This window comes from Nicotiana tabacum, chromosome 4, assembly GCF_000715075.1.
Source record: "Nicotiana tabacum cultivar K326 chromosome 4, ASM71507v2, whole genome shotgun sequence".
Classification (NCBI taxonomy): Eukaryota; Viridiplantae; Streptophyta; class Magnoliopsida; order Solanales; family Solanaceae; genus Nicotiana; species Nicotiana tabacum.
In genome coordinates, this window is record NC_134083.1 from 48,613,276 (window position 1) to 48,640,228 (window position 26,953).

The following is a 26,953-nucleotide window of genomic DNA, read 5'->3' on the forward strand; positions in this document are numbered from 1 at the left end:
AATTAGGTGTTCACAGCATGCCCCTCTTTGCTTGAAAACATGAAGTGTTTTCAAGCAAAGAAAAATGAACAATGTGACTGATTTTTGACCTCACTATTATTTAAAATAAAAAATAAGATAAAAGAAAGGTATGTGACCGAGCCTTAGTTTTAGGCAGCCTACATATCCCGGGTTATAAGAAAATCAGGTCACGTATAGTTCAAGTGAAAGAAGAGTGATGGAGTATGCTTAGAGGGAGAGTCGAGTGAAGTTCCGTCGAGGTTCAGATCCGCGGTTCCTACTATTACATCAAAATGAAAAGAAAATTACATACTCTTGAAATCTAAGAGTTACAAAATTTCTATCTAAATGTCATCTGGAGTCTTGTCTTGATTCTTGACTTGCTTCCCTCATTGACTTTAGACTGAAACTTGATGCTCTCGATGTAACAAATTATGAAATATTCTCCGAGGCTTGATTCTTGATCAGATGATGAGAAGATGGATCTTGAGATCCTATGTCTCTGCATGCATTATGTCAAAGCTGGTTGCGGATGGTATTGAGATCAAACGTTCCACTTTCTCTGGCGAGAGATGGAGTCTTTTCTTGCACATCCAATCCATACTTTGCAGAAAAACCTGCAAGCCATCAGAAACAAACAAAACGAACAAAACTTTTCTGCTCCAGTTTGCTCTAGGAAATTTTTGTGAGTTATTGAAAATTCATTAAACTATATTTGCTATTGCAGAATAAAGAATTGAAAAAAAGATGTCGTACCCTATGTTAATAAGAAGGAAGGCAACCAGGGGATGTAGTACCCTATGTTGACAATAAGATGAGGCTCGTGGCTCTAAGATGCTACTAGGGAATGTCGTACCCTATGTTGGCAGAAAGTAAGGCAGCCAGGGGATGTAGTGCCCTGTATTGGCAATAAGGTGAGGCTCTTGGCTCTCTGAGATGCTACTAGGGAATGTCGTACCCTATGTTTGCAACAAGAAATGCAACCAGGGGATGTAGTACCCTGTGTTGGCAATAAGGTGAGGCTCTTGGCACTCTAAGATGCTACTAGGGAATGTTGTACCCTATGTTGGCACTAAAATGTAACCAGGGGATGTAGTACCCTGTGTTTGGCAATAAGATGAGGCTCTTGGCTCTCTGAGATGCTACTAGGGAATGTCGTACCCTATGTTGGCAATAAAAATGAGGCTCGTGGCACTCTGGGATGCTACTAGGGAATGTCGTACCCTATGTTGGCAAAACGATGAGGCATGTGGCTCTCTGAGATGCTACTAGGGAATGTCGTACCCTATGTTAGCAATAAGAAATGCAACCAGGGGATGTAGTACCCTGAGGTAAAGATAGGGTATTGATTCCCTATGATGAAACTAAAAATAACATGATTACATGTATATTGGAAGGAAATCAAGTATTTGAGAACTTCACTTGGTGGTGTTTGTCTTTTCACGAACTGTTTCCTAAAATTGTTATGTTCCTGTTCTGAACAAAGAAAGATTCGTTAGTTTTAAAATGGTGGTCAGTTTGTGGCCTTGATTTCTTGGGTGACTTGACCTCGAGTCCATTACACTTGTTAGAAATGTTGACTCTGTCGATGGTCGTACAAATCGCCGGGAGATTCTGTCTTTACTTTCTGGAGATCTTCTTTCTCAACATCAAAACCAGACTATTTTGCGCCTATCACCACTTGTGTTTATGATGCAAACAACCTTGCTCCCAAAACAACTTTTAACTGAGTAACTTTTGTTGAACCTTGAAGCATTGTTCATTCCTTCAAGCCTTTTGTTCGTCAGGAAAAATCACAGATGGCTTTATGCCTTTGCCCATACGGTTTATGCCCAGCAATCTTTGCTTTATATAACGGGAAAACTGTAACCAGTTTTGCGGCCTTTTCTTTGCTTTGCTTTGACAAAATTAGACTGAAAGGGACTCAAAAAGGTAATGCGAACGAAAACAAGAAGGTGAACTAACAGGTATTATGATTTAATCAAGAAGTGTCCCTTTTAGGAAAAAAAGAAAAAAAAATAAAAATAAAAAATAATAAAAAATAAAATAAAATAAAATAAAATAAAATAAGAAAGGACTTATCTGGAGGAATATGCTGACTTCAATGAACATGACATGCACTTTGGACTGGATGCCTGATCCGTTTGAACCGTCTAATTCTCAAAATCTATTGTAAACTTAACTTTGAAACTAAGTTCTTTGCCTTGACCATGCTTGTGTCGGGATGTACGAAGCCTTAAATCGATCAATGATGCCCTTTGTGGGTTTTCACCAATTGACCTCTCTCATTTGCCTTTCTCTCAACTCACAATTGCCTTATAGTGCCCGTGAAGGTTTTCACTAATAAGACTCTCTCATTTATTTTTTCTCTCTTCAATGGCTGAAGCATTACCCGTAGTATACTGACTTAGCATTCTCGAAAGTTGATCAGAAGGTCTTAGCAGGGAAAGGTAAAAAGAACTATTCAACTGAATTACAACTTTTGAAACCATTTTGATGGAACAACCATCGAAAATAAAATAAAATCATGCCCCAGTTTCTTTAAATACTGGAAAAATATGGATTTTTATTTTGGTGTGACCGAACCCCAGAGTGAGGCTGCCTACGTATCCTTTCGGAATCAGGTCGAACGTAGTTCAAATAACATGAACTTGTTTTGATGGTTTTTTTTTTTTGAGTTTTCTTTTCTTTCTTTTTTTTTTTAGTACATTGGTTCCAAAAGAGGGGAAAACAAAGAAATATAAACAAGGCTTCAAAGGGATAACTAGGGTTGACCAGTGTTTCGGTAGCGAGAATGATAGCCTTTCGTCATCCCAACCTGAGAATGCTAAATATAAGAATGCCCCAACATAGCCATGTCATACATAGTATCTCTTGACCGCATCTGCGTTGACGGATATATCAGTCACCTTTCCTTCTATATCTACCAAGTGTAGAGCTCCTTTTGACAATACTTTCTTGACGAGGTAAGGACCTTGCCAATTTGGGGCGAACTTTCCTTTTGCTTCTTCCTGGTGCGGAAAGATACGTTTCAAAACAAGTTGTCCTACCTCGAATTGTCTTGGGCGCACTTTCTTATTGTAAGCGCGTGCCATTCTTTGTTGGTATAACTGACCAAAACCAACTGCCGCCAAACGCTTTTCATCAATCAAATTCAACTGTTCCAATCGGGACTTCACCCATTCAATGTCCTCAATCCCTGCTTCAACAATGATTCGTAGAGAGGGAATCTCAATTTCAGCAGGTATGACCGCTTCAGTTCCATAAACCAATAAGTAGGGCGTTGCGCCAACTGATGTACGGACAGTTGTCCGGTATCCCAAAAGAGCAAAAGGCAGTTTCTTGTGCCATTGTCTAGACCCTTGGATCATCTTCCTAAGAATCTTCTTGATGTTCTTATTCGCAGCTTCAACAACTCCATTAGCTTTGGGACGGTAAGGAGTAGAATTGCGATGCTCAATTTTAAATTGTTCACATACCTCCTTCATCAGATGACTATTCAAATTAGCAGCATTATCTATAATAATGATTTTTGGAATACCGAAACGACAGATAATGTTGGAGTGAACAAAGTCTACTACTGCTTTCTTGGTAACTGCTTTCAATGTAATAGCTTCCACCCATTTGGTGAAGTAATCAATTGCAACCAAGATGAATCTGTGCCCATTTGAAGCTTTTGGCTCGATTGGGCCAATGACGTCCATTCCCCAAGCAACAAAAGGCCAAGGAACCGACATAGGATACAACTCTGAAGGAGGCGAGTGAATCAAATCACTGTAAATCTGACACTGGTGGCACTTGCGAACAAAACGAAAGCAATCTCGTTCCATAGTAAGCCAATAATATCCTGCCCGAAGGATTTTCTTTGCTAGAACATATCCATTCATGTGCGGGCCACAAACTCTCGAATGCACCTCATTCATAATTATTTCAGCTTCTTTGGCATCCACACATCTCAACAAATTCAAATCCGGAGTTCTTTTATATAGGATTTCCCCACTCAAAAAGAAACCATTAGAGAGTCGCCTAACAGTTCTCTTTTGATCCCTATTAGCATGTTCCGGATATTCTCTTGTTTTCAGAAACTGTTTAATATCACGATACCATGGTTCACCATCTGGTTCTGCTTCAATTGTATTGCAATAACCATGTTGATCCCGAATTTGAATTTCTAATGGGTCAATGTGAGTATTACCCGGATATGGAAGCATTGAGGCCAGGGTGGCCAAGGCATCAGCTAATTCATTGTGAAACCTGGGAATGTACCTGAATTCGATGGACTTGAACCTTTTGCTAAGATCCTCCACACATTGTCTATATGGAATGAGCTTGATGTCTCGAGTCTCCCAATCACCTTGAGCCTGCCGAATAAGCAAATCTGAATCTCCCATCACCAACAGTTCATGCATATTTAGATTTATTGCCATGTTCAGACCCATGATGCAAGCTTCATTTTCTGCTGTGTTGTTTGTACAGAAAAAACAAAGTCGCGCCGTAGCAGGGTAATGTTGCCCAGTAGGTGATACCAAAATTGTCCCAATCCCTAAGCCTTTGATGTTGATAGCCCCATCAAAGTATAGTTTCCAAATTTGACTGTCATCTTGGACTACTTCTTCAACTAAATTAACCTCTTCATCTGGGAAATATGTGTTCAAAGACTCATACTTATCATCAACCGGGTTTTCTACTAGATGATCAGCCAAAGCTTGTGCCTTCATGGCAGTGTGAGTGACATAAACAATATCAAACTCTGTGAGCAAGATTTGCCATTTTGCTAATTTGCCAGTTGGCATCGGCTTCTGAAAGATGTACTTCAGGGGATCCATTCGGGATATGAGGTAAGTTGTATAGGCCAAAAGATAATGCCTAAACTTCTAGGCGACCCAGGTTAAGGCGCAACATATTCTTTCCAAAAGAGTGTATTTGGCCTCATAAGTGGTGAACGTTTTGCTCAAATAATATATTGCTTGTTCTCTTTTTCCCGTGACATCATGCTGACCCAGAACACAACCAAAGGAACTATCCATTACTGACAGATATAAAAACAGAGGCCTACCAGGTTCTGACGGGACCAAAACAGGGGGATTTGACAAATATTCCTTGATCTTATCAAAAGCTTCTTGGCACTCATCTGTCCACTTGATAGCGGCGTTCTTTTTCAACAACTTAAAAATAGGCTCACATGTGGTTGTAAGCTGCGCGATGAACCTGCTGATGTAATTCAACCTCCCGAGTAAACTCATGACTTCTGTTTTGTTCTTCGGGGGAGGCAGCTCTCAAATGGTCTTTATCTTGGAGGGATCTAACTCAATGCCTCTTCGACTAACTATAAAACCCAAAAGCTTCCCAGAAGGAACTCCAAATGCACATTTGGCTGGATTGAGTTTGAGATTGTACCTTCGTAGACTTTCAAAGAACTTTTTCAAGTCTTGCACATGGTCAGCTTGTGTTCTCGACTTAATGATCACATCATCAACATACACTTCAATCTTTTTGTGCATCATGTCATGGAACATGGTAGTCATGGCTCTCATGTAAGTTGCCCCTGCATTCTTCAAACCGAATGGCATGACCCTATAACAATAAGTTCCCCATGGAGTTGTGAAGGCGGTCTTTTTTGCATCTTCTTCATCCATCAGAATTTGGTGATATCCGGCATAACAATCCACAAAAGATTGGATCTCATGTTTAGCACAATTATCAACAAGGATATGAATGTTGGGTAAGGGAAAGTTGTCCTTTGGACTTGCTTTGTTTAAATCCCTATAGTCAATACAAACTCTGATTTTCCCATCCTTCTTTGGCACTGGCACAACATTTGCTAACCATGTAGTGTATCGGACGACCCTAATCACATTTGCACTTAGTTGCTTCGTGATTTCTTCTTTAATCTTATCACTCATATCTGTCTTAAACTTCCTTTGTTTTTGCTGGATTGGTGGAAAATTAGGATATGCGGGAAGCTTATGGACCACTAAATCGGCACTCAAACCCGGCATGTCATCATACGACCAAGCAAATACATCTCTGTACTCAAACAAAACTTGAATTATGGCATCTCTCGTCTTTTGTTCAGTATGAATGCTTATTTTTGTTTCTCTAGTTTCTTCAGGACTTCCCAGGATAATTGCCTCAGTTTCATTTAAGTTAGGCTTAGGCTTATTCTCAAATTGATCCAATTCCCTTTTTATTTCTCTAAAAGACTCATCTTCGTCATACTCAACTTCTTGATTCATTATTTTGAGATTAAACAGCTTTTTAAGATCTGGGCATGAATTCCGCGTGCATGTCATGTATTTAAAGCCAGCATTATCGAAACTGAAAATGATAAGAAATTAACAAAAATTAGGGAAATAAAAAGATAGAATTTTACTACGAAAATGGAACTTCATTTCATTGAATTTGAAAGGATAGAAGGGTTAACATCACAGCAAAGTAATTAAACTAAAATATCTGGATTACAACCCTTAAAATTCCAAATACAGAAAAAAATAACAAAACAGGCTACCCAGACTCCTTCCTGATGGGAAGAGGAGTTGCTTCCCAGTTGCTGAGTGAAGTATCTGGACCAATCAGTTGAACACTTGCACGGCTAGGGCCCTCCCCAACTTGAACCATATTGATCTCATAGAACATCTCCTTGCGACCCTGGCAAACTCCGTCAATGTCATCCTGAGTAGAAGGATTTTGGACTTCTTCAAATTGTGGCTTGACAAAAGAGTAGGCAATGTGAGGGATTGGTTTGGACAGATTCCAACCATTTTTTTGCGGGCCTTGGCTCTGTCTATGTCAGCTGATGTTGGTTTAAAGCCCAAGCCAAAGGTATTTTTCTTCGAAAATGGAGCAATGGGGTTCACAATTCCTTGTAGAGAGGATCCCAATCCTTTTCCTGGTTCATAGCCGTTCCTCAACATCAGCGAAGCTACCATCATAGATGTGGCTGAAAGACAAGGATGCAGAATTGGTTTTCCTTCTTCCACTTGGTCCACCTCAATCAGCTCAAATGCTTGATATATGATAGATTCACATCCTTCCTTGGCCTCGATATATGGAATGGACGGGTCTTTATAGACGGATGAGTCGTCCTCCCCATGAACAATAATTTCTTGCCCGTCACACTCGAATTTGACCATTTGATGTAGGGTGGATGGTACAGCTCTGGCCATATGGATCCACGGCCTTCCCAAAAGAAAATTATAGGAAGTTTCCATATCTAACACTTGAAAGACAATGTTAAAATCAACCGGGCCGATTGTCATGGTGAGTTCGATTTCCCCAATAGTGTCTCTTTTTGAACCATCAAAAGCTCTGATGCTGACATTACTGGTTCGAATTCTGTTAGTATCGATGTTCAGCTGTTGTAGAGTAGAAAGAGGACACACATCTATACTTGAGCCTCCGTCAATCATGACTCCTTTTACGTAGTGCCCTTCACATTTGACCATAAGATGCAAAGCTCTATTGTGGCCAGCCCCTTCCTCAGGCAAATCATCATCGCTGAAAGTAATTCTATTTACTTCAAAGAATCTTTCAGCCATTTTTTCTAGCTGATTCACCGTTGTCTTTTCTGAGACATATGCCTCGTTCAAAGTTTTGATCAACACACGATGATGCTCTTCTGAATGCAAAAGCAGAGATAACAAAGATATCTGAGCAGGAGTTTTCCTTAGTTGGTCAATAATTGAGTAGTCTTGCAATTTCATCTTCTTAAGGAATTCCTCCGCTTCTTTTTCTGCAACGGGTTCTTTCACTGGCAAATGACCTTCTCTGGCTTGCTTAGCTTTTCTCAATTCCTCTGGTGAATAACACCTTCCAGAGCGGGTCAAGCCCCCTATTTCACCTGTTTCTTCAACTATCTCTTTTCCTTTGTATGTCATGACAGTCTTGTTATAATTCCAGGGAATAGCTTTTGTGTTTGTCACTATGAGTTGGGCAACAGGTCGGATCACGACTGGCTTTGTTATATTCCTCAAACCATTATTCGGAATGATCTTTTGAATGCCCCCGGGGATGTAAAGTTTTGGCCCACCCAATTGAACCTCAACCTTTTTTGTGCTTCCAGGAACATAGAGAATCATTTTTTTAGAACATGCCAAGTTCAAACTAGAATTCGCACCTTTCACCATCAATGGTGCCAATTGCGGCGGGCTCACTATCACTTTTGGTTCTGACCCTATGGTTCTAACAACCATCTCTGTCTTGCCAGACTGCTTATAATCCCGATCATCACAAATCATCCCAATAAAATATGTATTATCATGAGTTGGGAGCGAATTGTTTGTGATATTAGGAGTATCCTCATTGTTTGTTACCACAATTGCCTTTGCTTCAATCAAATTTTCAATGGCTTTCTTTAATGTCCAACAGTTTTCAGTACTATGCCCTTGGGTGTTAGAGTGATACTCACATTTTGCATTTGAGTCAAAACCTTTTGAATTTGGATTCACATAGCGCGGCATAATAGGTTCAATCAACTTCAACTGCATCAACTTTCGAAATAGGCTTGTATACGATTCTCCAATTGGGGTGAACTCTTTATTTGGCTCCTGTTCTCTCACATATTCTTGTTGGGGACGAGGATTATATGGTGCCTGAAAATTCGGCCGGAGTTGACGGGAGCCTTGTGGAATCGGTGCCCGCCATTGTTGGTGATTGGGAGGCCTAGCATAAGCCTGAGCATTAAACACTGTGTATTGTTGCAGGGGAACTGAGTATCGGGGACCTTGAGGCGGATAACAATGTTGAAGAGAATTGGATAGTCCTTGTTGGAATTGCACGTAAGAAGGAGTTATTCCTCTTTGAACTCCTCCGAACCCAGATGCCATCATGGATCCTTCCTCCTTCTTTTTTCGATTTCCGAAATTGCCTGACCCGCTTTGAATTGCTTGTGTGGTTGCCTTAAGGGCCGCCTGACTCACAATTTTGCCTGACTTCATGCCATTCTCAACTATTTCACCAATCTTAATCGCCTCAGCAAAAGGTTTACCGATGGCGGCAAGCATGTAATGGAGGTAATCAGGATCCTGAGCTTGGAGAAAATAGTCAATCATTTCTGCCTCTTTCATTGGTGGTTTGACCCTAGCAGCCTGCTCTCTCCACTTGATTGCATATTCTTTGAAGTTTTCTGTTGGTTTCTTCTTTATGTTGACGAGAGAGGAGCGGTCTGGCACTATATCAATATTGTACTAAAACTGTTGGACAAAATCTTGAGCCATGTCATTCCAAACGTGCCAGTGAGAGATGTCTTGATCTATGAACCACTCTGAAGCAATTCCTGTCAAACTTTCCCCAAAATAAGCCATGAGCAATTCTTATTTGCCTCCCGCTCCCCTTAGTTGGTTACAATACCTCTTCAAATGGGCAACGAGATCACCATGCCCATCATACTTGTCAAACTTGGTGGTCTTGAAGCCGGGTGGCAAATGAACATGGGGAAACATGCATAGATCGTTAAACGAAACACTCTTGTGGCCCCCCAAACCCTGTATGTTTCTCATGGTTTGTTCCAAGCTCTTCATTTTTCTGGTCATTTCCTCTTGTTCCATATTCTTTTTGGGCTTTTCGATCTCAATTGGGAACACGTTATGAGGAGTGTGCTTGTATGAATCTGGAACCTTTAAAGTCAGTTCTGGAGAGTAATGTTGGGCATCATGAGCATTCAATTGTGGATCATTATTGGACTTTTGAGCAAGAGCCGGTTGAGGGACAGTGAAAGTATGGACAATGGGTATAGTAGGTGGGTCATTTGTGAGAGATGCGATTGGAGGACGTGGAATGGAGGTACTGGGGATAGTGGGAAGGTTAATGCTCGGACTGAATCCAGGTTGGTATAATGGGTTACTTGTTATGGAGATAGGCACTTGAGTGGCAATTGACACATTATGGAGATTATCCGAAGGCCCTATGGATAGTGAGGGTGGTGCTTGTCCATTCACCCATGCTTGGTACATCTCTGCCAATTGTTGCTTCAACACTCTTACTTCTTCAACCAGTCCTGAACCTTGTTCAACCAATTGTCCATGGATATCATCATTATCTGACTCATTCTCACTGTTGTTTGCCATTCTACTTTTTCCTTTTGATCTCGTGTTGTAAGGGTGAGTCGCCAGTTTAAACCACAAACCAACCACCTCTGTTTTACTTTATCTTTTAAAATGACAAACAACAAACATGTTAGAGTTAGGCATTTTGCAGATATTAATCACACATTATATGTTATGCACCTAATGCCATTTTCATTTCTAAAATGATCTTGGAAGGTTTTATGTTTCATCCCGGCTTATTGATTTATTGGTTTATTTTCATCTTGAATTTAACAAGTTTTTTTTTTCATTTTTTTAGATTAATTATGGTTATGATCGCATTCGATGAGGATTGCCTACGTATCATGACGCCGCATGAATCAGACCATTACGTAGTTCAGGGGAAAACAATAATAGTAGATTTTTTTTTTTAACAAAATGAAATAATACAATAATAGAAAGGACATTACATTGAAAATGACTTACCAAACTCTGACAAGACTAAAAGACAACGATTTTAAAGATTCAACAATGACTCAAACTAAAACATAACTACTACATCAAAAAAGTTCTAACAACTACGACTATAATTCAACTCCCCAATCTTCTTGCTTTTAAACACTGGAACATCTGCTCATGGTGGGGCTTGCCCTGGTTGACCCCCTAATGTACGGTACATCCTTTCTAACTCTGCTGCAAGATGACGGGCAAAAGTAGGTGCATGCTCCAAAAACTTCTCATAATCCATCCCTTGGCAGTTCACATAACTTTGAGCGGTATAAACAGCCCAATTATGGACTTGCTCTTTGAAGTACTGGAAATTCTGGTCTCGATCTTGTAACTGCTGCTGGCGAGTGGTGGCTATCTCCCTTATGTGGCCCTCACGATCTAAGGCTGACTCCAACTGAGCCCGAAGTCTAGCCTGCTCGAGTCTCGCCTGAGCCATCTCCCTATCAAAATCTGCATGCTGGTATTCTCTATTGTACCTTCTCATTTCTTCCAACTGTGCATGGAGCTGAGCTTCTGAACGTACCCAATGGGCCTTCTCTCTCTCGAATTGAGCCCTCTCTTCTTCAAATTTTGTTACTTGGTGATCCTTACTTGATTCAGCCTTCTCATTTAGCTGTACGATCTTTTCCTTGGCTTTGTCCAACGCCTTTTCAGTCTTTGCCAAGAGGGAATCATAATCTTGCACCTTTTCCATCAGATTGGCAATGGTTCTCTGGTCTTTCCAACTTCTCACTGGCACTTCAGAGGCTTTCTTCATCTGTTGAAGTTGAGCATGAAGGGCTTCATTTTTGTGGATCAGACTCTTCTTTTCCCCTTCGGCCTCTTGTTCTTGCAAGTCTTTCTCAAAATTGAGGTTTCTCAGCCTTTCTTCTAAGGCATGAATAGTTGTTTTGTATCCCTTTTCCCTTTCACCCCAGGCCAACCGTTCTTGGATTTTATCATCAAAGGCTTGAACAAGTGGTCTTTTTGTGGGCCTTTTGGGCTTTGGCACATCATCCACGCGAGACCTCTTCCTAAACCATATAGCATAACCCGGATCTACCTCACCTCTCACAGGATCTGGCACCTGAGTATCATCTTTCAAGTAGCGACAACCATTCCAAATTTGTTGGATTAAAGCTTCGGGGAGTGGGGCTTCGGGGTGTAGCTCAATAACTTGCACACTCAAATCTTCATCTTTAGGTACTACTTGGTACCTTCCTAGCTGTCTTAGAACTCTGTGTGGCGCATACGGCTGGACACTTCTCAAACCCAACAACAGCAAATGACTTTTTAGGACAGACATGTGTATCACCTCTCTTAGCGGGAGCCATCCCAAAGTCCACTCAATTTGACTTGCATTTAAAGATCTTAGGTAGGATATCCAGGCTTCCACCCCTTCTGGAGAGTTGTAATCTTTTACTCTTTCTTCGTAACTATCAATGAAATTGTCCTTGCTCAGACCATAGCTCATGAACTTGGGGTGATGTCGGAGATGCTCAATCAACCACATTTGTAACAAAATATTGCACCCTTCGAAGAATTCTGCCCCAGACTTGCACAAAGTTAACGCCCGATAAATGTCTGATAGAATGATCGGGGCAAGAGTGTGATGTTCTTTGGTAGTGAGGACCTGTACAACCCTGGCTATGCGGGTATCAATTGTTCGCTCCTTGTTTGGGAAGACCATAATTCCCAGAAACGCCATTATGAAGGCGAAGCGACGATGAATATGCCATGTGTCTTTGTTCTGCTTGTTGTTAAGGCCCTTTTCATGCATTTCAAACCCATTTGGCTGCCCGAACCTAGAGTATAGGAAGTAGAAAGAACAACACCCTTTGACTACGTTGGTCTTTCTAATTTGCTTACTGATGTTCAGAAGATCAAAGAATCGGTGTACAGAAAGAGCCCTCGGGAATATGAGCTCCTGGTTTCTCAAATCCCTGCCAAACCCGGAATATCCAGCTATCTCTTCTAAAGTGGGAGTTAGCTCAAAATCGGAGAAGCGAAAAATATTGTGAACAGGGTCCCAAAAAGTCACTAGTGCCTCAATCAAATCGTCCCGTGGTTTAATTTTTATAATATCTGTGAGGGCTCCCAGATGCTTGGTGACCCATTTCTGACCATCTTCTCCTAAATCATACCACCACATCTGAAGCTGAAGTGGAGCCTCGTCTACAACTGTGAACGGTGTGTTCTGGACAGTGCTCATTTTGTACCTGTGGGTGGTTAAGGTTAGGGTTGACACTAGTCTCAAGAGACAGAACCAATGCACTCTTTTTTGCAAACAATCTTTTGTAAATAACTCAATTTTAAGAAAAATCAACGAAAATGGGGGCTATTTTTGCAATTGTGACCGAAGAAAGGGTGGTTATTTTTGCAACTATGACCCCTTCTTACTTTCAAGGATAGCTTTAGGGCCGGGGGAAGGGCATTATGGCAAAAGTGATTCCCAATTGACAGACACGTCCGTTCTTGCGAGAACAGCCCTTCAACAATTTTGAAGATGTTCTAAGGCTATCCTAACAGGAACGATTTGAGATTAACCGAAGTTGGGTCTGCTTATTTGTTTTTTGATTAAAAAAAACACTACACATTTCTTTTTTTTTTTTAGTTATTTTATAAAAATGGGGCCGAACCCTATGAAGGTTGCCTACGTATCTCACATCCGGTGAGAATCAGACCCGCGTAGTTCGTAAATATTTCAGGAATAGGATGACATTTTTTTTGAAAAATTCAGGCTTCTTTTTTTTTGGGGGGTAAATACTGAGATTTTCGAGATTTTCGAAAATCGGGTAAATTTTCTCCCTCATATTTTTTTCTTTCTGGTTTTCCCTCAATATTTTTATATTTTTATTTTTATTTTAGAAACCGGTCAACATGCACAAACCAAATCAAACATAATGCACAAGTAACACATAAGATGCATCAGGATGGTCTTGTAATTTCGGGTACACCTGTCCTAGACGGACCCAACCCCTGTGTTGAGTCCCCAAAGTCAAATGCACGTGATGCAAACAAACGTACCTACTAGGGATCCGGCATGAGGCTATGTTATTCTAGGTTTAAATCCTAAGGGGAGTGTTTTAGACCTGGCTTACCCAAGCGGACAGCTCGAGCCGAGGTGGGGGTAACGTACCGAGAGCACGAAAGTCTACCCGGCCTAGTTATTGACCCAGCCTCGTTCTAATTGGTATGACTTCTAACAGAAAAGTGGGCCACGCGCACGTGTGCACCATAAATTCAGAAGACTCAGAAGGGAGGCGTAAGAAGAAAATTTAATACAGTTCAAATAGTATCAAAGCGGTAAATAAGCAACAATTAGCACATTAGGCCCACAAACACAATAATATCATACAATCAATAAAGCCAAGTATAAATCACATTACAAGCTCAAATTCTGAACCCTGAACCAAAAGTTCTGGGTTCTTTTCCCCAGTAGAGTCGCCAGAGCTGTTACACCTCCTTTTTCCCTAGGGATAGGGAAGAAGAGAGTTTTTTCAATTTAAGTGACATTATTCGAAATGGGATTATTTAATCAGAGTCGCCACTTGAAATAATTTATGGTGTCCCAAGCTACCAGTTTATTTTTAAATCCCAAATCGAGGAAGTTTTGACTCCGAATTATGGTCCGCGAACACAGAAGACCGGGTAAGGAATTCTGTTAACCCGGGGGAAGGTGTGAGGCACTCCCGGATTCTGTGATTTTAGCACGGTCGCTTTTAATAATTATACTTGGCATAACCAATTCTGGATATTTTATGTTCTAGGGAACTTTGTGCACTTTCATCTTAAACCACTTTTAATTTCTTGATTATTTATAATTATGGAATTATCTTGAAACGAATCACGCGTACGTGTATTCATTTTGTTTGGTGTGTCATGAATCATGTCACGCGTACGTGTACACAATTAATAACACTTTATTATTTTTAAGATTGTTCTGTCAAAGTTGCGCGAATGTATACTTTGCCTTTAATTTTGGGAATCATAATTATGTCACGCGAACGTATACATAATCATGATGATTCAATTAATTAAGAGTGCGCCTAAAGCATTCTAGCGCATTAAACGCGTGTAAAGCTCTTCTAGCTATTTTAAGAGTTTTTTTTTTCTAAACTAATTTGAGATTTATTGTAAATCCGAAATTATGGAATGAATATTATTATGGAGAAAATGTGTGATTTAACTATAAGGATTTACAGGTTATCAACACTTATAAAATCAATTATATCATAATTTGTCCTAACAATTAAAACTTGTTGCCCGCCAAATGTCGTGGGTAACTTGAACTTTCGAGGCCTGAATTATCCAATTCAACTAAGTGATTAATGGCCTTATAATGATGAAAAATCCAATAAGTATCTACATCCCCGTCAAGTCATACTTAACTATAAAAAAAATTTAGCAAGTAAAGATACAAATATAGCTCAAACATTCACGTTTAAAGTAAATACATTTAACGCTACACAAACAAAATGTTAATGAAATAAATATTCGCCCAAAATGCATGATATGGCCTCTTGTGATTATTACTAGGCTACCTTAGCAAGAACTAGAAGAGTAAAATATAATTAAATTCAAAAAAAAAAACCTACTCAATATTAGAAAAAATCAGATTAACGGACCTTCATTTTAGGTCCAAGCTAAACCTCATATGGTCCTACTCTCTTCATATCTATCCATTATACATCAAAAGATTTATTTTACTAATAAAAGAGGAAAATTACGGATATGGTATTACACAAATTAATTTTATGACTTATATTCCTAGTTAAACTAAGTAAGACAGTGAATTCAAAAGATCTTTAAAGTTATACATATAGAGAAATGTTATCTACTCAAATTTCAAAGATCTAAACTAAAGAAATGACTAAACTTAATAGCTGATACTTTGTTTTAAATTAAGGATAAACATCAACGAGAAAGACATGAAAGAAACTTTAATCCTAACACAAAGAAGATAGAGAATCAGTTAAACTAAAATAAACTAAAATTATACCTTCATTCACACATAGTTATGAAGAGTAAATAACCCAAGCATTCAAAAACTAAAACTAATTGAAGAAACAGACCTTTAGGCGAAAATTTGCTTGAAAATTAATCCAGCAAAATACAAAACTCAGCTACAGTAGAAACGATACTGGAACTTCAACAGAGAACCATAACCGGAACTTCAAAACTCAACCAAATTGTTCTTTTGAATCTTGCCTTGGTTACCACCCTTCTTTTTTTTTTTTTTAGATTTCTCCCCCTCCTTAAATAATGTGTGTAAGGGTTATTTTATAGAGTCTATGTAAGACAGTGTCTGTGAGAAAGTGATCGTGTCCGTTACTTGCCGGGACTATATTTTTTTGGGTTCTTCCAAATAAAGAGTGCAAGTGTGTGCTCTATCATGTGAGGAAGTTGGGGTGTGGGATGGATATGTGGGGGGAATACGTGAGAGAGTGGGTAATGGGGATGGGAGGAGGGAATCGTGGGGGTTAGTTGTGGATAGGAGACGTGAGAGAGTTTTTTTTTTTTTTTTTAATTTTTAAAGATAATAAATCAGAGATTTTTTTTTTGTTTTTTTAATTTTAAAATGATAAATTAAATTATAAAGATAAGAAGATTAACCAACATTTCTTATAATATAGGAAAACTAAATATTTACACGTACTTTAAATGATACTAAGAAAATTCTATAGCTTACTTATTACAATTCTAATTAAAAGAAAATATATATATATATATATATATATATATATATATATATATATATATATATGAACATGAAGTATTATTTTTTTTTAATTTTTTTAATTTTTGTTTTCAAATAAAACCTATTAAGAGTAAGATAAAAGTTTAAAATATCAAAATTAGACCTAAAAGAAATATTTACACTAGATAGTATAGAATTTGGGTGTGGTCAAAAATTAGGTGTTCACACTTAGCCTTACGTCGCCCTTCCAAGGAACTTCAGGAAGGCGCCGCGTAACAGTTGGTATCAGAGCCTAGGCTCGACATCGGACGAGGGAACTCATTGCCATCATCATCTCCATTTCTGACCATGGTGAATTACGGGGATCGCATCACGAACCTAGAAGAGACGGTTGATGCATTACGGCCCATCGTGGATACGTTGCCTGATCTAAAAACCAACCTAGTGCAAAGGTTGGACGACCTGGACCGCAGAATGCGGCAGGCCGAAGTTGACATAGCAAATATCAGTCAAGACTCTGAGGAAGACCGGCAAACGGCTGTCGTCGAGGCAACCAAAATTCATGGCAAATTCGAGGACCTCCAACAGGAGCGTGCCGAGGATTTAGCCCATCGGGAACTAGAGGCAGACAGACTGACCGTCATGCAGCAAACCATAGACAACTTGACATGCCAGCTCAATGTTGTCAATGCTTCCCTTCAAAGCCTGCTCAAAAGAGGCGAAAACCACATCAGGGGTGCCATGAACATTGGCCCCATGCCACAAAAGCTGAAAATTCCGGAGCCCAAGCCATACAACGGAGCCCGGGATGCTAAAGAAGTGAAAAACTTCATCTTCGACATCGAACAATACTTCGATGCCGTTGGACAGTTGGAAGAATCCAAAAAGGTAGCAACTGCTGCCATGTATCTTCAAGGCAATGCAAAACTCTGGTGGCGAGTCAAATACGAAGCCATCAGGGCCGGTGAAGATACTCTCCAGACATGGGCAGAACTGAAGGCCGCCATACGCCTGCAGTTCTTCCCCGAAAACGTGGAATACAATGCACGGAGAAAGTTGCGTGAACTCCGCCACACCAGGTCGGTGCGGGACTACGTGCGTGAATTCTCCGCACTCATGCTAAACATACGGGATATGGGGGACAAAGACAAACTGTTCGCATTCATAGAAGGTTTGAAACCTCATGCTCGTATGGAGCTGCAAAGACAACGGGTAGATACCCTGCCCAAGGCCATTCAAGCTGCAGAGTGCCTTGGGGATTATCAGTTGGAAACTCAGAAGGATAGGCCCCAGACGCCTGTCCGAGGGGGATACAACGGGAGCCAACCTAGCAACGGTGGCCCCAACAGAAACAGAGGAGATCGAGGTGCATCCAAATCTAAGACTCCTTCCTCAAGCAGCAACACTGCTGCATCAGTCAACAACAATCAGGGGAGAAAGCCCCCATCAGAATGTCGTCATTGCGGTGGGGAACATTGGAACAATCAATGCCCCAACACACAAATCAATGCTCAACAAACTGTTGACGATGATGAGTCAGATCAGGACGGCTCAGTCGGCGAAGAATAAGTAGGGGCCTTCAACGCATTTGTTGGCTCCATTCATGATACCTTGGCGGGAACCAATGCTGGCAACCCCAAGAAGAAAGCATTCCCTATCGACAAGAAAGGGAAAGGAAAGGCGGACGAGAGGCCTCCCACATCACAAAAGAGGACCTTAATGTTCGTTGACATGAAAGTAAACGGCAGACCTATTCGGGCATTGATAGACACGGGTGCTAGCCACAACTACCTGGCCTCAACTCAGGTGCAACGCCTCGGTCTAGCAGTGCAAAAATGCAAGGGTCGTGTCAAGGCTATCAACTCTCCATCTCAGCAAGTGAGTGGAATAGCCAAAGAAGTGCCAATCAAGCTTGGCCCATACAAGGGAATATTCGACCTACACATAGCTATCATCGATGACTTCGAACTGATAGTGGGATTGGAATTCCTCAGGCAGACCAACACCATCCCGGTACCATATGCCAACATGCTCCTAATGATGGGAGACAGCAGGGCCAAACCTCACACCATACCGTGCATATCCAAGAAGATAGCCGCTGGAAACATCACGGCCATGCAGTTTAAGGAGGGAACCAATAGACCTGAACCCACGGTTCCGGCTGCCCTCAACATTATCAAACAGACATCACATTATCGGGGTCCAACAGCTCATGTCTCCCCTCATTGTGTGAAGACTTGTCAAGCATTCCCAAAGGACAAGTCGGATCACTCAGCACAAGCGGGACTCTTAGAGCCGCTACCTGTCCCACAGAGACCTTGGGAAAGCATTTCCCTGAATTTCATCAAAGGATTACACAAGGTCGAAAATCATGCAACCATCATGGTGGTAGTAGACCAAATTTCCAAGTATGCTACCTTCATCGCATCCCCATAAAACATATCGGCAGAAGATACAGCTCGACTCTTCTTCTCTCATGTTGTCAAACATTGGGGTATGCCCAGCAACATCATTAGTGACTGCGACCCACGCTTCACTAGCAAGTTTTGGACCCAACTCTTCAGTTGCCTCAGATCCAAATAGTTACAACTCAAACCATCATCATCAGCAAACATATGATCAAACAGACCGGTTCAACGACACGCTGGAGGAATATCTCCGCAAATTTGCAACCGGGTCACAAACACATTGGGTGAAGCTTCTAGATGCTGCTCAGCTGTGTTTCAATTCACAAAAGTGCGCCCATATAAACAAAAACGCTTTTGAAATTATTACCGGACAACAACCGCTACTCCTACAAAATGTGAATACACCAAACATGCCATCATCTCATCGAGTTGCTAGTTTCTCGACAGAATGGGAGCAAACTTTGAAGATAGTGCGGAGCTATCTTATCAAAGCCTAGGAGAGGGCAACGAGGTATGTCGAACAAAACCGTCGTTTTGCCCAACATCAAGCAGGGGACAAAGTGATGGTAAGAACCCCGAGGCGGAACTTGTTTGCAAAGAGGACCCAAGATCCTCGCCTATTGCAAAACTACATCGGGCCCTTTTCCATTGAAAGGCGCATCGGGAAATCCACATACCAGCTGAACACACCAGCCTGGTGGAAAATCCATCCAGTCTTCCATGTCAGCCGCCTCCAACCATTTCAGAAACACATGGAAGATCATTCAGAAAGACATCTCACAACACCGAGGGGAACAGACCTCCCAGCCAATAAGAGCCTGACCAATCATCATCATCCGGCAGGTAAGGCTCCGAGGACGTCGCCAACTCAGGTGGGGGAGAATGTCATGGGCTGCTTTCCATCATCGACCCATGACCCCTTGGACGCGCCCCGTGGCGTTCCGGCAAGCCTCCCAACGCCTAGCGCCACGGTCTGCCCCGTGGTCTCGGCAGCGCCAAGTGACAAGCGAGCATACGCCTCTGTCGCCCCACCGATAATCAGTGCCAGTGCCTAGCGGCTGGCGAATGCCATCAGCACCGCGCGCGCAGACCCAATGCCAAGCACCAGCGCCCCGCCGCTGGCAGATCCAAATAGTGGAACGCGCGCCCACAGCAATGCGCGCGCAGACCCTGATGCTCAAGATAAAGTTGCTGCCATCAGACTTGCTTCCATAGAAGACTAAGTCCTTTTCATTGTAATTATAGAGTAGTTTTACTTCATTCATTTTCAGTGTGCTTCTACAGCTTTCTTAGGTCAACTCATGTAACTTTGGTTTATTTTTTTTAAGCATTATTAAGGGGGACCAAAGCATTCAAACATTCAAGCATTCAAACAATTCTCTGTACTGGTGTCTCTCCCCCCCGACACTGCATTGCATTTTGTAATAGCTTTCATCATCATCAATACAATCATCAGCTTTCATCATCAATTGCTCATTTTTCGCTGCTCAATTACTCACGACATTGGTTTTTCCGTACGGCACTGACAATCTAGTCTAGTGTACGGCGAGGACCTCGGTTGGCGCATAGTAACCGCACTGACATCGGTTGCTTAGCCTTACGTTGCCCTTCCAAGGAACTTCAGGAAGGCGCCGCGTAACACTTATTATGTATATTCAAAGGATTTATAATCCTTTATTTGAATGTATCCCTAGAAGTACTTGTAGATCTGATATCTTTAGTCTTTATGGACAATATCAGACATACATATGTTATTTGTTTGACCATCTTCCTTGTAGAGTTTCTCTAATTTCTGATATTGGTCATGCTGTTAATGGAAATGATTATTTGACAATTACATGTCATTGGATAGATGATAATTATTGCAGTATTATCGCTTTTAAATATGATGAAGATCAAAGTCATACTGCTATTTTTATAAGTACTACTATTTGCGAAATTGTTGTATTTTACAATCTTAATAAAAAAGTATTGTGTATGCCTTTTGATAATGCTTCTAACAAAAATATCGCTATTTCAATATTAAGACTGTATTTGCTTTAATTTCCTAGTGAAAATGTTGATTTACTTGTATTGTTATAATAAAGGCGATATTTCTTATTTAAAATACTAATTACGTTTGTTTTTTTTTATATTTGGGATGTAATTTTTATATTTGCAAATACAAAATACCTTTTAGGTTGACCCGAATAAACTCAATAAACTAAATAAATATTCTTAACAAATTTTGTATTAGTTATTACAAGATATACATTAAAGAAAATTGGCACCCGCTACCTTCAAATTCTAAATCTGCCTCTGACTGCTACAGTACACTTTTTCAAACTAAAGAGTAACTCGATAGGATTAATAGTATAGTAGTATTTGTTTTTTGAGGAAATAAATATCATATGTTGGCATGTGAGGTTCTTTCCCTTGAACAACTAACATAAGTTTTTGACGGAGAGTAAAAGTGCATCACTTTATTAAATAATATGAACTGCAGCACTAAAAAGTGCACCACTATTTTAGTCCTTTTGCCTCCGGTATCTATTGCCTTCAAGCCGCATAAAGTATGAACCCTTATTTCAGCTCAAATTTACAATATGTACCTACCATAGTTTTCTTCCTTTTTCACAATTTGTATTGCAAAACCTTATTACCCGTCAAATTATTAAATCAGCAGGAATTAACAGAGAAGAAAGCAAAGGAAGATCCATGTCGGACCCGTACGAGAAAGTGAAAGGAGGTCGGTTAACCTTCAAGGGAGGCGCAGTAGCTAGCCGCAGCAAAGCAATCGACAAGAAGAAGAAGAAGAAAAAGAAGAACAAGTCCATCGACGACGTCGTTTCCGACGAGCCTTTGACCGGTGACGCCGCCGTCGCCGCTACTGAACAAGATGCTGATGCTGCTCCCGATGATATTTATACGATTGACGCCGCTAAGCGTAGGAAATACGATGAGTTGTTCCCGATCGAGGCCAGGAAATTCGGGTACGACCCGAATGCAAAAGTCAAGTCCGTTGAAGATGCCCTTGATGACCGGGTCAAGAAGAAAGCTGACCGTTACTGTAAATGAGTCCCTAGCTTTTTGGGTATCGTCTATCAATCCTTGTAATTTCACTATTTCAGGTTCAAATTATCCTATGATGTTAGCTTACCTCGGGGCTTACTAATAATTTGACATTAGAGTTTGGCCCCGGCTTTATTTCCCTGTAACAATGGAATCGTATTATGGAACACTTTGAGTATTGTTTTGCTTATTGATTAGCTAATTCTTCCTTTTAAAAGAAGTAAATTTCATTTTGACACCACACATGATCAGTCCGCCAATTTTCAATGTCTAGTTAAGGAGAATCACTAATTAAATAGAGATTTGATTTTTCACTATTTGTAGGAATATCAAATAAGCAATACAATGATGGAATCAAGCATTCTGTAGATGCTGAGTTCCCCCTCAATTACCTAATTAACTAATTGTATTAACTTCCTGAATAGGCTGTACCAATTTTCGTTGTTTATTAGCAGATGCTTTATGCATCCGATTCTTCCACCCTAATATAGAAGTCTAGAACTAACATGTAATTTCCTAAACTAAAGCCATTAGTGTCAACTCAAGGAATATGCTACGTGCTACTTTAGTTCTTCTGCATACTGAAAATTCTACTGCAATTTGAAACCTGTTATAAATACAACGCTTTCACATTTTTCTTACCAAATTGACAGAATTTAAAACTAGCAAAACATTTTAGATTAAAATCCAATGCTTTCACTTGTAAGTTGTAACCTATGGCCTCAATCGCCTCGTCACATCTTCTGCTCCTAGAAAATCTTGTCTGATTTGTGTCAACTTACTGTAAACTTGTCTCATGGTCAATCTGTCTCTTGGGGATTCAGCTGAACATGCAACTCCAATGTCAAGTATGCGAACCAAGCATTCCATCTGTTCTTTCTTCATACTGGCCCAATATTCTTCTCCATTGGTTGGTTTCGGCATTATGTCACCATTTAGAGCTGTTTTGTCTAGAATCTCCATTTCGCTATCTGGTAATGCTGTTTCCACAAAGTGATGGAGACTAGAGCTTTCTTGGAACAAAGTGTCTGTGGGTCTTCTTCCAGTGAATATCTCCAATATTAGGATTCCAAAACTGTACATATCTCCTAAAATGGAGACCTTACCACCCATGCCGTATTCTGCAACAAGAAAATTGAGCTTATAAATTAACCACTATTATTAGAAGAAAACATATTGTGTATTCTATATATACACTGTAATTTCATATCGTATGTCTTTCAATCTGTGTTTTCGCAGTTTTAGTTTACCTGGAGCTGCATAGCCAATGGTTCCCATAACTCCAAATGAGCTAAACTGATGTAGATTGGGTTCTATACTGAATCCAGGAACGAGTCTAACCAAACCAAAATCTCCAAGATGAGCTGTGAGATCTTCATCAAGAAGAATGTTCTGTGGTTTTATATCACAGTGAATCATGGGTGTTTGGCACTGATGATGAAGATAATGCAGTGCAGAAGCTGCATCTAGTATAATATGTATTCTCTGAAGAATTGTCAAGCTGCTCCTTTGTGTCTCTGCCTTTGGATGCAGCCACTCTTCCAAGCTCCCGTTCTGCATGAACTCAAACACCAACGCTTTAAACTCGTTTCCCTTAAAATCAGAACCAGAGCATGCTGTGATGACTTTAACAAGGTTCCGGTGCCTAATGTTTCTCAATGCTTGGCATTCTGCTATGAAGCTTTTAGAAGCACCTTGATGCTGGAGATTGAGTACCTTGACAGCAACGACCGCCCCATCAGAGGCCAAAGATCCCTTGTAAACAGTTCCGAAGCTGCCAGAGCCAATCAGATTTTCAGAAGAAAATCCACCAGTTGCATTGCGGAGCCCTTCGTAAGAAATATTGGGATAGAAGTTCGCAGATTTAGGTCTATCAGCTGGTTGATCTTTTTTCAAATTTCTTCTCAAACAAAGGAAAACTACTAACAAGGTCAGGATAGAAAGTGAAGCAACAAAAACAATGATCAATATAAACTTGAGGGCAAGTACATGCTTCTTCCGTGTTTTTGGAGTTTCTTGATAAACACAAGGTGGTAAATGCAGCTCTTGAATCCCACCACAAAGCTTGGAGTTCCCGACAAATACATCTGCAGTCACATTTGAAAATATTCCGGTGACAGGAACCTCGCCCTCTAGATTGTTAAAAGATAAGTTAAAGGAGAGTAAGGAAGTAAGATTTGCAATGAATTGAGGGATTGGCCCTGATAGGTTGTTGAGGGAAAGATCTAAGAACTGGAGATCCTGTAAATCTTCTAAATTGGGAATGGTCCCTTGGAGGGAGTTTCCCTTCATATAGATGTCCCCCAAGGCCAAGCATTTTCCCAGAGTTCGTGGAATCATACCCGAAAAGTTGTTGTAGGAAAAATCAAGATAAGTAAGTTGACTCCAGTTACCAATGTACACTGGCAACGGACCAGTAAAAGAGTTATAATATGCATAAATTTTTGTGAGGGATGAGAGAGCAATAAGTTCCTGTGGTATAGTTCCAGTCAGATTGTTTTCAGCAATGTCCAATCTTAGCAGTTGGTTACAGTTTCCCAAGGTTGAAGGTATGTTACCCTCTAATCCGTTATACCCCAAATAAAGATACACGAGTTTAGTGAGATTTCCTAGTGAAGAAGGGATGACCCCTTTCATCAAGAGATTGTTACCCAAGTTGAGACTTCCCAAGTTTGTAAGTCTTCCAATAGAATCTGGAATGCCACCTGTAAGATTGTTATAACTCATGTCAAGTAGATTCAAGTTTACCAGGTTTGAGATCTCTTTGGGTATGCTTCCATCAATTCTATTTCCGTTGAGAATTAGGCGTTGTAACTGACTAGAAAGATTGGCTATTGCATGGGGTAATGTACCTCCATACTGGTTGTCTCCAAAATGGAGCGTCAGTAGACTGCTGCAATTGGTAAGAGAACTTACAAAGTTGAGGTCATCGTCCGCACCATATCCGAGATGGTTACTCCCAACATTGAGCCACAGCAAATTTCCCAAGTTACCGAAACTCTTAGGTACATTTCCAGTGAAATTGTTTACAGGAAAATCAAGCTGTAGCAATTTCGAAGCATTAGCCAAAGAGGATGGTATGGAACCAATAAATTGACATTCTGCCAAGTAAAGTTTTTGGAGGTTAGGGAAGTAATGGCCTAAATCGGATCTGAGATTACCAGAAAAGTTGTTATGGGAAAGCGCTATTAATTCCAGGGATGACAAATTGTATAACGGAGGAGGGAACTCCCCGGATAACCTATTTACTGACAATCCAAGTTGTCTCAACTTGGTCAATCGAGCTAGAGAAGCTGGTAATTCTCCCTCTAGATTGTTGAACGATAAATACAATTCTTGTAAAGATGTAAGGTTTCCAATAGAACCTGGAAAGACTCCTGTCAGGTTGTTATTTTTGAGATACAATTTCACTAACCTGGTTAATGATCCAACTTCGGCAGGAATATGTCCCACAAGATTGTTGTGGTCGAGGACAAGATTCTTGAGGTTAACACAATGTGATAGATTAACTGGAATTTCCCCTCCTAGATAGTTAAAACTCAAATTCAGGTTTTGAAGCCTTGTCAGCTTGCTGAGTTGTCGAGGAATTTGATCATGGAAGGAATTTTCTGCAAGGTCAAGAGAATTGAGCAAGGAAAGATTTCCGAGATGAGCTGAGACTGGACCTGCCAAGCTTAGCCCTTTTAGATTCAAGCTAATGACTCTTTCCTGTCTAAGGCCACATCTTACTCCAGTCCATAGACAGAAATTAACAGAATCGTTCCAAGAGGCCAAAACTCCTGATGGATCTTCAGTTATTTCGGACTTGAACCCGAGTAAGGCAAGTTTGTCAGTTTCATTGCCAAGTAATGTAGCAGCTGCAGCATATTGGGAGAAAAATAAGAATAAGAACAGTGCAACATGGATAGACAAGAAGGTGTGGAGATTAAAAGTCGCGGAAAAAACATCCATTCTGGAAAATGTCAAGGAGCAAGAGATGATAGCTCTGAGAAATGTTTTTGGTATTGAAGCACTAGTGCATGGTATATAAGACACAAAATAGACAACAAGGTACCACGGCATATCAACAAAAAATTATTGTTTAGCAATTCTTTTTCCAAGATTGATTCTGACTTTGATGCTTGATCAACCTAATCTTTTCTTTAAAATATGCATTTAGAAATTTCCAGCTCGTGAACTGGAAATGAAAAAGCAATGTAAGTTGACTAACTATTTTCTTTCTATTAATAGTGCTGTCATTATCTTTTCCTGAAAATATGTATTAAGAATTTCTTCTCTTTTTAAAAAAGAAATGTTGTTTTTGATATTGGTGCACGCAAGACAAGGGGAGGGTTGACTAACTGTAAAGCTGCTTTATGTAAGTTAATTCCACTCTTTTCTCTGTAAGATAACTGATTCAGAATAAATTAAGATGGTTTTGCTATATTTCTCATTCTGAATAAAATACCCTTGCTTGGTCTTCTTTTCTCTTTTAAACTCAACTGCTTTATAGGATGAAATGCAACCGATTTATAGCAATGTATTTGCATCAGTTTTAAGCTTCAAATTGCGACTTAAGTCACTATTATAGCGCATTTATACTCAATTGCAATGTCTGCATAAGCATAGCAGTGAGTAAAACAATGACATCAAATTGTTTTACATAAGTTGGAACTTGTAGAAAGCTAAGTATGCCTAAAGGTGGACTGAGTTACTGTGCTTCTGTGGTTATTGGCCGTAGAGAAATGCAGTAAGAGTGTACTACATAAATCCAGTTAGTTTTGTTCTAAAAACTTTGGAACAAGGTCAAAACAGCACATATGAGATACAAGATGCTCATTGACAAATAAATTCTAGAGAAAAAGATGGCTTTTTCTGACCTTTTCCATGGAAAAAACATGAATTTAATTAGTCGATTTATTAGTGAAAGAGCAGAATATATTATGCAAAGGACGGGGAATCGGTACCCCTGTCATATATCTAATCCCGCCCTTGTTTGGAAATTAGAACTGATGTAATCCTGGTTATATTCTAATATTTTCTTGAAAACTAGGCACTTGTAAGTCCTCAATTTAAGCCGCAAATAGTGACTTTGAGTAGCCTCTTTCTTTCCCTGGAGTTCTTGAGTTGACTTTCAAAAAATTCCAATGGACATCAGGAGATTATATACTCTCTTTCATTTTATATTTTTCTGGTTTTCTAAGAGAAAAGACTATGGCTTAGAAAGGATCTAATAAAACTTGTCATCAAGATTACCCGTATGGCATTACGTTAAACGAGTAATTATCGTCAAACAGAGGGTT

General features: G+C 40.2%; 4 protein-coding genes across 4 annotated transcripts; 1 reads left to right on the forward strand and 3 right to left on the reverse strand.

Annotated features, from left to right (window-relative positions):
* Positions 1-516: 516 nt before the first annotated feature.
* On the reverse strand, positions 517-4,439 carry LOC142179904 (uncharacterized). The gene is made up of 3 exons (XM_075250796.1): positions 3,788-4,439; positions 3,116-3,199; positions 517-617 (listed from the first exon to the last, which is right to left on the reverse strand). Exons 1-3 carry the CDS (start codon positions 4,437-4,439, stop codon positions 517-519), a joined length of 837 nt encoding a protein of 278 aa, XP_075106897.1.
* A 6,217-nt stretch (positions 4,440-10,656) lies between these two features.
* Positions 10,657-12,723, reverse strand: LOC142179905 (uncharacterized). The gene is made up of 3 exons (XM_075250797.1): positions 11,266-12,723; positions 10,791-11,217; positions 10,657-10,715 (listed from the first exon to the last, which is right to left on the reverse strand). The coding sequence occupies exons 1-3, from the start codon at positions 12,721-12,723 to the stop codon at positions 10,657-10,659; spliced, it is 1,944 nt and encodes a 647-aa protein (XP_075106898.1).
* Positions 12,724-21,110: 8,387 nt separating this feature from the next.
* On the forward strand, positions 21,111-21,873 carry LOC107795232 (uncharacterized). The gene has a single exon (XM_016617826.2). It carries the CDS (start codon positions 21,318-21,320, stop codon positions 21,675-21,677), a length of 360 nt encoding a protein of 119 aa, XP_016473312.1. The 5' UTR covers positions 21,111-21,317; the 3' UTR covers positions 21,678-21,873.
* A 110-nt stretch (positions 21,874-21,983) lies between these two features.
* LOC107795231 (putative receptor-like protein kinase At3g47110) lies at positions 21,984-25,995 on the reverse strand. Its single transcript, XM_016617825.2, has 2 exons — positions 22,922-25,995; positions 21,984-22,792 (listed from the first exon to the last, which is right to left on the reverse strand). Exons 1-2 carry the CDS (start codon positions 25,731-25,733, stop codon positions 22,386-22,388), a joined length of 3,219 nt encoding a protein of 1,072 aa, XP_016473311.2. The 5' UTR covers positions 25,734-25,995; the 3' UTR covers positions 21,984-22,385.
* Positions 25,996-26,953: the final 958 nt, after the last annotated feature.

What these genes read in the sequence shown, in the direction of transcription:
- LOC142179904 (XM_075250796.1), bottom strand. Translation starts at nt 4,439, where the DNA reads ATGGGTCTGAACATGGCAATAAATCTAAATATGCATGAACTGTTGGTG. An exon ending in TGTTCGCAAGTGCCACCAGT is followed by an intron (nt 3,200 to 3,787) that starts GTCAGATTTACA and finishes TTGTTGAAGCAG; the next exon opens with GGATTGAGGACATTGAATGG. An exon ending in TTTGGCGGCAGTTGGTTTTG is followed by an intron (nt 618 to 3,115) that starts GTCAGTTATACC and finishes GATGGCTTGCAG; the next exon opens with GTTTTTCTGCAAAGTATGGA.
- LOC142179905 (XM_075250797.1), bottom strand. Translation starts at nt 12,723, where the DNA reads ATGAGCACTGTCCAGAACACACCGTTCACAGTTGTAGACGAGGCTCCA. An exon ending in AGAAAGCCTCTGAAGTGCCA is followed by an intron (nt 11,218 to 11,265) that starts GTGAGAAGTTGG and finishes CTGATGGAAAAG; the next exon opens with GTGCAAGATTATGATTCCCT. An exon ending in GGCTGTTTATACCGCTCAAA is followed by an intron (nt 10,716 to 10,790) that starts GTTATGTGAACT and finishes GTCATCTTGCAG; the next exon opens with CAGAGTTAGAAAGGATGTAC.
- LOC107795232 (XM_016617826.2), top strand. Translation starts at nt 21,318, where the DNA reads ATGTCGGACCCGTACGAGAAAGTGAAAGGAGGTCGGTTAACCTTCAAG.
- LOC107795231 (XM_016617825.2), bottom strand. Translation starts at nt 25,733, where the DNA reads ATGCCGTGGTACCTTGTTGTCTATTTTGTGTCTTATATACCATGCACT. An exon ending in CATTGGCTATGCAGCTCCAG is followed by an intron (nt 22,793 to 22,921) that starts GTAAACTAAAAC and finishes TTCTTGTTGCAG; the next exon opens with AATACGGCATGGGTGGTAAG.